We start from the raw sequence: 15,190 nt of genomic DNA, 5'->3' as shown, positions 1-15,190 counted from the left end.
AGATCCAACTTTGAAACTTTAAAGAGAAGACATTATCAGCTCCTTCAGTGTTCTAGAGTACCTAAGCACCTTTGTTTAAAATTAAATATTCTTTCCCAGAAGAGCATGTGATGTAGTTTTGGTATTTCTGGTAAGACTTTAATCTTAACGAATATCAACAATCATAATTATATCAATAGTCATAATTAAACGCTTTAAAAATATATTCCTATCAGGTTATATTCTCCAAAAAAAAAATGGAAAAAAACAAAGCTGGTGTTGACATAAGATTTTCTTAATCTCAATATATCTGATTCTCTTTATTAAAAGATTAAAATGTGTATTTATTCAGTAGAGTTCAATTATCAAAATGGAGTCACCAGGTATATCTATGTAAAATAGACACTACTACAAGTGTGTTAAATTACATGAGTCTCAGATATTAAATTGCAATATAGGGCTATATAGAAAAACTGTGTGTAGTATTACAGTAAAAAATATAAAAAGAAATTAATCATGAGCTATTGTAACCACAAATGCAGACTACAACCTATTACTGAATTGCACACGAAGCTGCTGAACAAGGCAAACTGTATCTTAGCATCTAGTGGCTCAGTTAATATACAGTGGTAATTCCCTTTATAAAAGATAAGATATGCAAACTTGTGTGCTAAAGTAGGCCACCAGTAAACAAACAAACCTGATCATTTTGTTCTTCAGTAAACTTCCCTGAAATAATAATAGGAACATTCTACGAAATAAGAACTCAACTTTAATTGTGAAATGCTTTTAATTTCCAAGAAATATTTTGAAATGTGTTATTGTACACTGCCATCTCCTGGGACCTCCCTGTATTTCAAAAAAAAACCTGTTTCAGCCATTACTACAAAGATCATTTCCTAAATCGCAAAACAAAAACCTTAAGCAAGGCAGATAAAAAAAAAATGAAGTCTGTTATCATTAACTTGTATTTTCAACCAAAATATTCTGTTCAAACACTTTAGAAATGTCAACTTTTTTTTACTTTTTTTTTTTAACAAACAATTGCTCCACAGTACAATGCAGTGACAGTGTATTATATTGGTATTGCACAGAAAGTATTTTTTCCTTATTAGTGCTGTGGTTTGATGGTGTATATTGTATGGGACGAATACAGGCACCAACAACTGCATGTTGCAAATACCAAGTTGTCTTGAAAACATTTTATACGCAACATTTTTTCCTGGATTCAGCTGGAAGAGCACAAGCAGTGGCAGCCAAAGCTACTTTCTCTACTCAGGAGGCTCACCTCTACCTCGCTCTCTGCTTCAACCTCTTTTTCTTTTCCTCTGCAGCTGAGGAGAAGTGGAAAGGAAAAGCTGTTCCTCTCCCCAAACCCCAGACGCACGCACACACCCCCATGCATCACAGCCTCCAGCAGCGGTTTTCAACCCACAGCCCATCCCTCAGAGCATGTCGGTGAAAAACGACTAAGAAAGCACAAACCTCCCTTCGGTTTAAGTTCCCTGCGCTCACACCTCATTGCTGTGCAATTTTGAGGGCTGCCAACCGAAAAGCCACCTATGGCCAAGAGCCACCTCCTCAGAGGGGGCAGCCCCCAGCTGCTCCAAGACTCTTGGCACAACTAAGGCGTCTGTGTTGCATGGAAGACCTCTTAAAAATCGTGTTATCCCCAGCGGTGAAAGGCCACCCTCCGTGAAACACCCCAAGCCCTGCTGGCTGGCAGTTTAACTGCCCAGGCCTAACTCCCAGGTTCTGTTTCAAAAGCCATGACATGGTGATGGCAACAGCGGGGAAATGGCCTTGATGCTCCTCTGCCTTCCCCAGCTCTCACGGAGCACCAGCATGTGGGGTTGGCTCACTCCATCGTGCATGGCCAGCTGTGCCCAAGGAGGCCTGGGCCTGGAAAATGGAGGCCCTAGAAATGAGGAAGAGGATGGTGACAGGCACTGGGAAGGGCGAGGGCCAGAAGCATCTTGCTGACACCCGTGAGCTGAAGCAAGATGGTGTGCCTAGGCAAAAACACACATGTACACGGAAATGTGTAACCAGCCTCATTTCCATTTCCCAGTTATTTAATACTGTCAGGCAATCTTAGAAGCTCTTCCACACCTACCTCCCAGCAGACAAACTCATCCAGTTTGTCAAGTCACAGTAACTCATTTCATTCCGTATTCAAGATACAAATCCTGCTTTGAAAAAAAGTCCACGCGAAAAGAAGCCTGCAAAATTGACTACATCTTTAAAACACCAAGCAAATACCAACACAAAAGCAAATAGAGGAAAACAGAAGTATTTCTTCTCTGATTATCCGACTTAGGCTGTGGAAGCAAAATCCAAATGTAATGGAGTAAGACACCTTTTAAATTAGATTTGCCTGTAAGGCAAGATGGGAGATCTAATTTTTTCACTGTTGGTCCCTTCCTCAGCCTCTGTGTGGCAGCAGAAGATAGCGGTATATCCCCGAAGTGCTGATTTGCAAAATTCACCCTTGGAGGGGGAAGAGTGGAAGTAAGGAGGAGAAAAGGAGGGCAGCTGCCTGCACACCCACTGAGTCAGGAAGCAGGGAAACTCACCCTGTCCTGATCCTGCCCCTTTTCCCTGGGCAAATGCACAAAGCAAATGAACTTTGTATCCTGCGTGGTATTGCAGGGTGGCTGTCTGCATCACTCTCTACACATTAGCAAAGAGATTCACCAGGCCAAGGTTAGGCTGCTAAGACTGGACAAAGCACATAGGAGGAAAACACAGAGGCAAAGCTCTTTGCTACAGCTCATAGGCAAAGCAGCCACTCTGCAGGCATTATTCTGGCTTCCCAAAGGGAAGGTTTGGTCTCTCCCACATCTGTGTGCATAAACAGAGCAGAGCTCTTTTACTTCAATGTTGCACAGGAGGCTGGTGCTCTTACACTCCCCATATTACACTCAGCAACCTACAATTTTCTCTGTGACCATCAGGTAAACGTGGAAAATCAAGCACACTTAAGAATACAGCTTTACAGAGCTCAAAAAGTGCTTAAGCACATCAGTCTTCACAGCCTGGAATCATATGTTATTCCAAAAGACTGGCCATGTTGAAATATGTCCCTCTTCAGATTTGCCACATAACTCAAATTCCAATTTAGGGTCCAGTGGTATTTTCTTAACATGTACCAGCTCGTCTGTTCCACCACACAGAAAAACACTGCCCACAGATCTACTGCTGTTTTCTCTTCAGCTAGCGAGGAACCACTGTTCATTTCAGGATCTAGCTGAAAATGCCACTGCTTCTCAAGCCCAATTAGGACTTACCTCCCTCTCACTCCAAGCAGATAACACAACTATGGCCCCTCTCAGGAAGAACCTTCTTCTCCACAGCTTCCACCGCCTCTTGCCCTCTAAGCCTTCAAGTTCTGACTTAAATCTCACCTCCCTTCCACTTGTAATTTTAACTACACAACAGAATTGCTTAATTCCACAGCCTTTTGCAGATGCAGAAGCTACACAAAGAATGTAGGCTGAAGTGATAATAGGAAAATCAGTGCTGGATGAGGAGACATCACCATGTTGGTCCAAATTATGCTTTATGTAAGAGTATTTCTTCTGCCTCAGGTCTGAGTCTGCCAACATAAGGACCTTCATTCTTTACTGGTTTACACCTGTTTTAATCTCAAGCATCCACTCAATGAGTATAAAAAAAAAATCAAATTTGGCAGTTTCTCACGCTTGCTTTCTAAATGACTGCTCAAGATGCAAAACAGGGGAGAATTCAGCTCTTATCTGGAGTTTTAAATAGTTCACTTCCGACTTGTTTGTTTAAGTAGATGAAAAAGAGTGAGCATGAAGATATCCTGTATTTGCAAAATGTTATTCAGTGGATACCCAGAAAACTATCAGATTTCTTTAAAATGTTTTTTTCCAGCCCATAAAACATAACAATGAGCTTTAGTTTCCAGCTGTTGCATTTTTGGTGCAAAAAGAAACAGAATCAAAATATTCCTGCACCTCTCCTTATTTTCCAGGAAACATCGCATTTGGAAGATTAGATCTCTGATTCGTTTTCTATTTATTTCCTTATATAGTTTATGCCAGACATTCAAGAACCAGTTTCAGAATACATTAGTGAGTAATCACCACTTTTATTATTATTGCCTTCTACACCCTTGAAGGAGTCTCTGAAACAAGAGACATCAGACACAGGCCAGAATTAATGTCTCCTACGTATTTTCTTTTCTGAAAGGATTTTAGGTTCTGTATACGACCGAAAGGCTGTGATTGGCTGTCAGTGATGTCACAACTGTGGTTATAATGCCAAGTAAATGCAGAAAGCTAATTGTGTTCCTTTTTAATGTGTAAATTCTACTCCATAATAGCAATAAGACACAACAGACAATGCACTTCAAGGAGATTACTGCCCTTTTGAGCGATTAAAGCTATTCAGCTTTCAGCTTTAGAAACAGTGGTGAGGAAGTAATTTCAGTCATACAGGAGCTCTAGGGCCATCTATTGAAACGGGATGGTGCCTGGGGGAAGAGGAAGCCAGCCCTCCCCATGCACACACCCAACTGGGGTCTGGCAAGGAAGCACTTGGAGCAGACCGAAGGCAATCATTACAGCACTCTGAATCAGTGTGAAACGAAAGGCAGGGCTTTGAAGCACTCTCTGCTCTTGGTTTCTAAACCCTGTGGGGGCGTGAGGGGGGAAAGCTTTGGTGACCTTTCATAAAGAAAATAAAAAAGGGGGGGGAGGGATGACACTTTGTTCTCTTACTTCTGCTCCCCACCCCCTCCACACACGCACACTATGGTTCTCTCATACTGTATAACCATGGCCATTCTGAAAGGCTTGTACACAAGGATCCAGACCACAACCCAGAAAATACATGACAGTTAGTCCAAGACTGATATGTGACTTTAGGTGAGTCACTAATTCCCCCTTATGCCATAGGTTCCCTAGCAGTAAGAGGAGGATGACAGTGTTCTACCTTTGGGGCAATGCTAATGCCCCCCCAGCACAATGGGGATGTAAGCCATGAGAGAAAAGAGGTTTTATGCCTCCTGATAATAACAATAAATCATTTTTTTAACCAAATCGCCTACTGATAAAGATATCAGACGTGATATAACACAGCCACGCTTCACACCACAAGCCAGACTCCTCCAAATCTGGCTGAAGCCTCAGTCCAGTCCCACTGAACAGTAAGGCTGACTTTTCCTAGAGGAAGTATCACTGTGACTAAAAAGAACCATGCTTGAGCTTTCTGCACAGCTCCACCCACAGAAAAAAAAAAAAATAATGAAATTTTGCTTCTCCTCTACTTTTTTTCTGCTGTTTCCTTCTGTATGTTTTTCATATTTCTCCCTCTCTCTTTGCACCTTCTCTCTAGTTCTTTTTACTGTGCTCTTTGCCTGTCTTTATGATAAATTCAGATCCTAAGAAAACCAAGTCAACCATATGTGGGCTTAATTCCCTTATATTAGCTATGAACATGGTCTGTATTGATGTGGCTGTTGTAACAGATGCTCTACTCCACTCTTACCTCTTTCATCTCCCTTTCGCCATTACTCTCCATTACCACCAGGTCACTGGTATAAGCACACCAGTACAAATCTTTATCTCCTGAAATACATGTTCTTGCTTCTTCTCCTTTTTTCACTTCTCTTTCATTCTCACATGCACATCCTCTATTTTCTTCACTTCTCTCTTTTCCTTTCCCTCTCCTTCCCACTCACAGAATTTCCATTTGACCGGTCCCGTCCCCACCTATGCCTACAGAAGGCTTCTTTTGATCTTGCACTAAGCAAGTTCCTGAATTAGATGGCTACTCTGAAACCTCACCTAGAAAATCAATATAATATTGGTTTTAAAATTGTCTACCTAGTGGCGTTCGCCCTTTCACCTTTCTGGAATTCGGGGCAATTAGATCTTTGTCATCTTCTTCGCATTTCAGTGCAGGTCCAGTAGCAATTCTACAGTAATTCTTCTGAACGAAAGCATGGAATCTGTAATAAAAATTGGGTTTTCACTAGTATGCAAACTACATAAATACTTTCCTAGTTTTAATATGTATGTCACACATGCAAAGTCAGAGCAGTGTAGAACTTTGGAATTATTTCCTTATCTGTCAAGATAACCAAATGTTCAGCTACAACAGTTTTATGGATATTATCAAACCTTTATATAAGTATATGTATTTTCTGAAGTCTTTTCATGAAGAATCACACATCCTTTCATTTCTGTATCACTTATTCTAAGGTACCTTCCTTTTCAATCATCTGGAAATCTGTTTTTAATTAATGCTTTTAACATGCTGAACAAGCATGTCATTTGAGATATCTGAAAGGACACTAACACCTTTTAATTAGATTATCCTCCTAGTTCAAAGCCCAACAGGAACACTTATTTCACTATCGATATACAAATCAGGAAGTCAAGCAGACTTCATTTACCCTTGTTGTCAAAACAGACAAGCTCCCAGAGCAGGAAAAAGATGCCTTTCTAAAATAGAACTACACTAGAATGAGTCTTAAATCATGAAAAACCCATGAACTTAGCAAATCCTATGTGAAAACTGACTTATCCTTATACACAATTATTAGGAAAATACCCACCAGCAAGTTATATGTTGGCCTGATAAGTCTCTGCAACAAAGCTAGACACGTGAAAAATTACTAAAAGATAGTGAGAATCGTATTAGGCAAAATGATTCCTCTCAGATCCCTGTCACAACCCTTCTTGTCTCTTTCTCTACCATACAAGAAACATTCTCTTTCTTCTTACAAAGGAGGGAAAAATATTGCCAAAAGAAAATGAAGTATGGTGACTGGCAAAGTACCTGGTATCATGGAGGTACCACAGTCCTAAATGACCACAGTCGTTTAGACACACGTCTGAACAGAACCAACATAACACTTTCCCTCAGTCTTGTTTTTTTTTGGCAGGCACTCCGTCTCTTAAAAGCTACTCCTAAACACAGATGGCTATAAAAGAGCTAAGCAGCTGCCATCTTACCAATTGCTCTGCCGTCATTTGGGGATTTCTACTGTTGGAGTCCTTCCCACTCTTGCACAAACAATAGTGAAACAGAAAGCTATAGCAGACATTTCACAGCTCTGTAACTGTATGGTGGCTTCTGTAAAGCAGACAAACACCTATCAGCTGCTATTGCCCTCCTGCTGTTGAGTGTGTTTGGTATTGTGGTTTTTTTTTGTTTGTTTCTTCATTCATTTTCTTTATTTTTATATTAGAATCAAGATTAATGTTGTATTATCCTTTTGCATTGAAGGCTTTCTCTTGTCACACAGCTGGTTCCCAGGACAAAGTAGCCAACAGACCATATGGAATATATCAGTTCCCACCAACCACACTAAACAGATGCTGGAGAGCATGGTAGAGAACTGCAGCTTCACACAGACAGGCCTAACGCTACCCGAATTTCCTGTTGTTCCAGGCACTGCCTATTTAGGACAGGCATCACCTTTCAACTACATGTCTGTGTTATGTTTGATCTGAAAAAAAAACCTCTAGACTGATCCTTTGCTGGTGCCTGTGGATATTACTGAAGTATAAAGAAATGTAATAAAAACTTGTTTATGTCGTTACTCTCCCTTGAAAAAAAATCATACTTTGAAAGAGAAACAGATTGCAGACAATTCAGGATATAGGTAAGGAATGGCCTTTCCACAAGCCAGTGAGCACACATGTGGAGAGAAGCTGTTCAAGTAGGCCCTGTATTTTAGTTACAGCTCTTAGACTATTTCCTCTGTTTCCCCAGATCACTTACTGATCTGGTTTGTTTCATTTCCCTTATGAGTAAAATGGGATAATATTCAGATATCTTCAGATAGCATTCCTAGCAGCAAAACACTTTACAAGTACTGAAACCATTACTGTGCTTCTTTGTCATACCTGCCAGAGGCCAACTGGCTCAACTCCTTCAGAAAAATAACAGTTTCATCTTCCCTGGCATTGAAAGATACGGTGTTGACTGGACAGGGGCCATCAGAAACCTTCTCAAGGAGCAGCTGCTTTGTTTCAGCTGGAACATCACCCACAGCAAAGTAATAAACAGCTTCAACCTGTCATAAAAGAGAAAAAAAAAAAAAAAAAAAAAAAAGGAATTGGGAGGACTGTTTTACACAGATGTTTGGTATTTATTCAAGCCCAGTCCTGTGCTGAGCACTGGTATGAGAGTCTGGTAGCAGCACTGCATTACTTGGGCTATAAGATTAGCAGACCTTCAGTTCTCCCTCTCATTTTTGCTAGTAATTCAAATGAATTTCACACAAAATTTCCCAAAGTGAGAAGGGAACCAGGCCCGCAGCCCCTGGGTACAGCTCAGTAGAAGCCCCTTTCCAGAGAAGTTAACCGAAACCAAAAAGAAGTGCAAGAGAGGACAACTGTGCTATTAGTCAGGACGAGGCTCTGTGCCGCATTCCTCTTTTGGGAAGAGAGGAACTATGCTGGGGCCTTGCCAGGGCTGAAAAGCAGTAGGAACTTTTAGTAGGAACTTTTTAGTAGGAGCAGACATACTTTTATTAGCAGCACGTATTTTGAGGGCTAGGAGAGATGCATCATTCTTTGAATGCTACTGTAGGCATTTACAAATAATTCATATTTTTTATACTTCCCAAGGCAGAGGGAACTTGGCAAGTTTGTTATGAACACATACACTTATGTTATGAAAACATTGCTGCAAGAAGACAGAGAAGATGAAGAAATGTCCTTTAGTTATTGCTTGTGTATTACACTGTGACAGATCCAGTGCTGCCTGCACATATCCATGCTAAATTGTAGCTAGTCAATATGCTTCTTGAAATTTCACCAGCATTAAAAACAAATGTAACAACACCTATCCCACGATGATGTTCAAGACAGCAAGCACAGCCTATCAGTCCTATGGCATGGCACATACCAACTGATAAATACAGATAAATAGCTGTTCATCTGAAAAACTGCATTCACGTATGGTAAGGAATCCCTGATATGCACCATAAGAGAGAAAAGATGGCAATTGTTTGAGGCTGGGACAGCACTGAGGACGTGTTTCTGCACCCACATCGTTTCATGCAATAGGAAAGCAGATTTAGTATCATCTCTAAGCATGTTCATGCATTTCCAGTACTGCCTTTGACACTGATTTTCATTTCAACTTCCTAAGCCAACAGGCCTACACATGGACATCTGTCCAATTTGTACCCAAAACTTTCTGGGCTGCAGGATGCCCATACCGCCCCTCATCACGAGCACAGTGATACAAAAAGGAAAGAATGATTCATATTTCATTAACGTGCAATGTTAACACAATACCTATTAGCTTTAGAAGCAAAATAAATCAACACTTGTGCCTATCTGTGCTTTCATTCAGTTCTAGAAGTTTCTCTCTCAGTTTCATCCAGTTACAAAGTTGTGAGAGCATGCAGCTCACCCAGCTGAGACCAGTCCTCAGCCAACACCCTTGTCCTGGAAATTCCATTTGCTGAAGAGGCTCCTGACCTGGGGGAACATACGCAGATTGCACAACCACTTTTCCTTGTCTCCTTCAAATTCACGTCTTCTCTCCCTCCCTCCTAAGACTGCCAATAACTCAGAAACTTGCTGTTTAATAAGGGTATTAGCTTTCAGACTTCCTTGAAATGATCTAATGCCTGCCTCTGCAACTTTTAAAATGCTGAAAGTTCTTGGGCACAGCTGATGCAGAACCAGCTCCTCAAGAAAACAAAATTGCTAACCACAGACAATTCATTCTACTTAACTACAAACCCAGCAGTAACATAGCATGAAGGAAATGTTCCTTACAGAATAGTTCAAACCATTTAGTCCTCCACATTTTGCAAATTATAATTTCTGCAGCCATCCAAACAAGCAAACAAACTCCATATAGGAACAAAGAGGAAAACATGACAAAGAGTTCCTTGCAGTCTTTACCTGGGAGGGGAGGTGAATTTGGGATGGGTGGCCCATGCTTTGCAGCGCAGCACCTGCACAGAACTGTGAGTTAGATGCCGTGGATGTATCTGTGCCAGGTGGAGCCCAAAGGATTGCAACCTTGGAGCAGAGTGATCTTGACCCTGGGACTGACAGGTAATGAGGAAAGGAAATCTAGGGACTTGCCACACATGGAAGCTCACCTGAAGGAATGGCTGGAAAACCCAAGTCTAGGCAAAAAGGAGCTGTTGTGTCTGAGTAACTTCTGTTGACAAAGCCAGTTCTGAAGAATGAGTCATTTATGACTGTTCAGTGACTGCAGCTTTTGCCTAGGACTGAATGGGGTCTGCCCCAGCCTTCAGTACAGTGAAGCTTGTACTCAAACTGAACTGTCAGTTATGAATGATAATAACTGTATTTAGGAGTAATTAAAGTCTGTCTTATGTTGATCACCCGCCAAAATTGACTCCCCCAGATTACCCATTAGCCCACCAATATCCAGAAAAAATAATATGTCTCACTGTTGGATGAATTTTAATTTCTGTTTATTTGTACGCAGACCTACCAGGTCCAACAAGAGTTTTCTTCATCCAGACAATACTGAAATCTAAACACGATCCTTTTTTTTTTTTTTCCCACCAGAAAATTAGTAATATACTGCAAATTGAAAATGTTAGCATAATTTATGAAGGAGGCTTTTTAAAAAGCAGTCATAAAAAATGTCACTGTTGCACAATTTGTTCCTCACCCAGTTCCCTTTTAATACCATTTTCCAAACATCAAGGTTCGTCTGGTTGAGAATCCATCTGCACAGGGAACCAGAGGGAAATTCAAACCAAATTTACCTTCTCTTTCAAACAATGTCTCAATATGAGATTTACAAAGGAGTTAGGGTCGGATCTGTGCACAGGACTGGACCTTAATGGCGGCAAAAACTAATGATACTAGTCCACGCAATTTTCCATTTAATTCAAGTGCCAGGAATTTAATTTATATTGTAAGCGAATTTCATAAAATATCTCTTTAACAATACAAGTTCTAAGTGACTAGCTCAAATCATGGCATACATTTTTTATATCTTTTGACTCGGTTATAATGAATAATGTAATACGGCACTTTGAGAAATAGACAGAATTTAATTACAGTAATACCTGTGTATGCTTTGTCTTCTTGCTCTGGAAGAAATTATAGCTGGCTGAGGAAAAAGAATTTGCAGACATCTACTGTCAACAAACGCTTAAAGAAATCTCTGCTTTATATTTTCGATTTTAGCTTTATTTTTTTTCACAACCACTTTGGATAAAAAGTCATATTTTTTTTCCCTGACTTCAGTAATAGTGATATAAGGAATATTTTATTGGATGTTACTGCTTTAGAAGTGAAGAGCTTCCGGATGCTTTTCTAACAGAGTGTGTTTGTCATTATTTTATTTTGTTTTATTTTTAACTTGGAGCAGTGCAGCAGAGTTGGTTAAATTCCTCTCCAAGGAAGTTCTGTGTGGACTAAGGGACATGTTTGGACTTGATCTTGGAGGTCTTTTCCAACCTAAATGATTCTAAGATTCTATTTTCATAAACATTGGAGCCCTGAAAAACATATATGGCAAGGAAAGTGGAAAGCAACATATTTACTCTTTCCCTTAATGACTGAATATGTTATTTATTCTCTGTACTCCAGAACAGAAAAGTTTCTGCTTTCAAAATACAATAAATTTACATAAGCAGGTCATCAGTAAACACAGTATGCAGATACACTTGGAAAAAACAGGAAAAAAAACTTCTGAACCCTCCCATTAATGTTTATCTTTGCAAAATTCATCAGGGCAAATCACAGTAACCAGTCTGGCACTGAATATTCTTGGATTTACTTGAGGCTTCCAAAAAGATGTATGAGCTTACCGTCTCACTCATGGCTTCCAGCAGGGCTTCAGCAGAGCTGCTATGGCTGACAGCTGTCATATGGTCCAGTTTCCAGAGCCACTTAACAGCAGACTTTACAGTGTGTTCAGACACAGGAGCACATTTCTGTTGCCACTTCATAAGATCCTGAGCAGCTCTGGAAGTGACATTAACTATAAATCAGAAGTACTGAGAATAATGCTGGCAAAGCAAAAAGGTGGAGCTCTGCTATTGTTACTATTCTTTTAGATTGTTAAGTAATAATAACAATAAACCATACATACTAAATCTCGACTTGCAATAAAAGTAGGGGCAAAATAAAACCCTAAGAAAAATACTGTATTTTTTTATAACAATTTTTTAAGACAGCTGCTCAAAGTATACCCAAGAGGGCTACAGTACTTTAAAAACAGTTCCTAATTCCTATTTACCTTTTCATGTATTTACCCTATATTTACTAAAAAAGCGCAATCAGGTTTTTAAAATACGTATATGCAAAAAAATACTCTGGCTTCTCTTTCCACTGTGTATGGCATACTTGCTGGATGACCTTTGTTTCAGATCATTTTAACCAACCTCCACTTTTCATAAGAGTGCTGATCTTTATCTGCCCATCAAAATGAGATTTGTGATGCAAAGCTTTTCGATATTTTAATTGATTACAGGGCTCTTAATGGCATAACAGAGGTACAATGCGTATGAGCATGCATGTCTGTCCATTTGCACATAAAAGACAGAAGACATCTTAAAAAAATAACTGGTTCCAGCATCTATGATATACCATCAAGCACCACTCTGAAGAGTTACTTGCAAATCTAAAAGACAAGCATGCTTTCTTAGATCCTTTTAAAGCAAGAACTTGTAAACTGTATTGTCCTTTTTCTCCCTGCTGAAGCAAACAGAAAAATCAATGAACACATTTACTGTACCTCAATTTTGACTTAGCTTTTCAGATCATCTTTAAAGAAAATGTTTTATGTGCTTCTCAAAAGCTATGGAAATTAACTCTTTTTTTTTTTTTTTTTTCCTTTTCAAATCTCAGGTGTATCACAAGGTAGAGAATTGAGATAGGGCAGCAGAATCAAAGCTGGAGGATGAAGCTTGGGTAAAACAAGATTAAGAATCATAGTGTAGTTGCAAGTAATCTTTATGGAACCTATTCAAAAATTGTATGGCTTAATTTGCACATCATTTTTTTCATAGTCACAAAATTCCATTCATCTATCCAAACCCAAGCTTATGCCTTCAAACAGTTATGCATAAATAAGAATTTGTTCAAAGATACTTTAATTTGAATGGCTGCTTTTTTCTTTTTTTTCTTTTTTCTTTTTTTTTTTTAACTTGCAACTAAACCCAGATTCATTTACTCATGTTAGGGAACAAGCTCATGTCTTTTGTTATGGAAATCTAGTATTGTTTGCTAGTCCTACTACTGATTTCTGTGACCATGGAAATCTATAGAAATACAAATGACTATGCCTCTCTCTATGGTACGTGGGGGAGCGTACATTCAGCTGTAAGGCAGAAACCTGTAGTGCCTAAAGACACAAGAACGCCTAGGCAGTCAGACGTGACCTCACTGTTTTACTCTGTAATACTTAGATGCATTACCAAAGAGCATTACTGGTGTTACAAAGTGCCCCTGATCGTTTTGCCTTTCCTACATTTGCAGAAGGCGTATATCAACATTTGGTTTCTGTTAGCCTTTATCCGTTCCTCAGGGTAACACAAGGGTTTTCTGTTAAATGGAAGTTGCAAGCTTAGCATTACTGCGGGTGAAACTTGGTGGAAGCATAGGTATTACCGTGATAGGCATTAAAAGGTATTACCATGAAACAATTTGCACTACAGAAAACAGATCATCCAAACACACATCTGTATGACATGAGACTCCTTTTTGTTCTCATGGATCTCCTTCTGCTTACCGAATGAGGTTAAATTTGGCAATTTGGGTCACCTGTTCCACGAGAACCATGGAAAGTGCATCACGGCATGCATCAAATTCAGTTGGGGCTGCAGTGCCAAAATCCAAAACGATGACAATGCACCGCTCTTGAATCACTCCGAATATCAGCCGGCTTTCACTGGTTAACCATTCCATTCGCTGCCGATAGAGCTCAATAGCTCCCATTAGACAATCCACAAAATGAAGAATCAGTTCTTTTTTGGCTGTCAGCTTTATTTAAATAAGGGAGAGAGAGAAACTGAACATCAGAACAACACAAATGAAGCCCCAAGCTTAGCACAGCTGCAATAGCTGGTTTGCAAGTGCCAAATATGTCAGCCAAGGTAGCTGTGAAAACAACCCATTTTTCTTCCACTATTGCAGGAGCAAATACTTGACAAACGCATCTGAGCTATAACAGGAAAGACACTGCATTTTGTCCTAATTGCTTTTCATAATCTTTTTATACAAGCATGGGACAGTGCCAGTGGGTTGTCTGCCTTGTCTGTCTCAAGACTGGAGCAATTAGAGTGAGCTGAACAGGGGCAAGGATGGAGAAAGGGCTGCAGAACAGATGGATGAACAAACAGGAACACAGGCACTTTGTACCTTCTTAGACTCGAATTTTGACTAGCTCTTAAAATGTTACACAGCGATACAAGGGAGTGAGCGGTTTGGTTCTGGGGCACTTCAATCTCCACCTTGTCTTTAGCATTTGAAAGGAAATGTAAAAAGCTTCCTATTTGTGCTATTATTTCGTTAACAATGCCCAACATTACAGCTTAACTAGTTATGGGTAGGGGTTTAGGCAAATTAAGTTCAGGCAAATGCAATCAGCAACTAAAATGTCTCATGCCCTAACAGTAAATTAAGAAAAACATAGATCAGTATTCAAATGAAAAAAAAAAAAAAAAAAGGAGACAATCTCCATATATATATATATGCAAATGCACTGTGTAAAATGATCCGTGGGTTTAAAATCTCTCTGCAGGCTCCAGTAAAGACATACCTCCAATATCTCTGATCCCACAAGCTAGTTTACCTGCTATCTTCTACATCCAGCTACCTTTCCAGGACTAGTAAAAAACCTTGGAGAGTCAAACGTTTTTAAACAAGAACATTTCTCAGTGAGAAGAAATTTTCAGAGTCAGTCTGCACATTTCTTCCTCTCGTATGTATTTTCCTCTGTTCTTTAATGTCAGCTAGGGCCCTGTAAAGTGCCTCCCAGACACACAGTATCAGGCTGTCTGCCAAAGGAATGGCGGCCTGTGAAGGAGCACTTAGTTTCCTCCTATCACATCCAGACTCATACAAACAGCTTATTGCACTACACCGATCAAACTCCATCTTAAAATAAAGGACTTTCTTGCCCCACCCCTTCACTTCTAGTAGGCCAGTCCAGATTCCCATTTCTCTGAGGCCTGGAAAACTGACTGTTCACCCTCATTTTATTCATGGCAGTG

At 39.9% G+C, this 15,190-nt stretch overlaps 1 protein-coding gene across 1 annotated transcript in view; it reads right to left on the bottom strand.

Annotated features, from left to right (window-relative positions):
• VWA3B (von Willebrand factor A domain containing 3B) overlaps nucleotides 1-15,190 on the bottom strand; it is a 70,584-nt gene that overhangs the window by 47,907 nt on the left and 7,487 nt on the right. Inside the window, exons 5-8 of the mRNA XM_084536055.1 lie at nucleotides 13,708-13,958; nucleotides 11,783-11,939; nucleotides 7,866-8,035; nucleotides 5,835-5,959 (exon numbers count right to left, since the gene is read on the bottom strand). Of these exons, the coding sequence (XP_084392181.1) occupies nucleotides 5,835-5,959; nucleotides 7,866-8,035; nucleotides 11,783-11,939; nucleotides 13,708-13,958 (703 nt within the window). The remainder of the gene's footprint in view (nucleotides 1-5,834; nucleotides 5,960-7,865; nucleotides 8,036-11,782; nucleotides 11,940-13,707; nucleotides 13,959-15,190) is intronic.

The sequence above is a fragment of the Aythya ferina genome (assembly GCF_964211825.1).
Source record: "Aythya ferina genome assembly, chromosome: 1".
NCBI lineage: Eukaryota > Metazoa > Chordata > Aves > Anseriformes > Anatidae > Aythya > Aythya ferina.
This window is presented reverse-complemented; position numbering and strand designations above follow the sequence as displayed.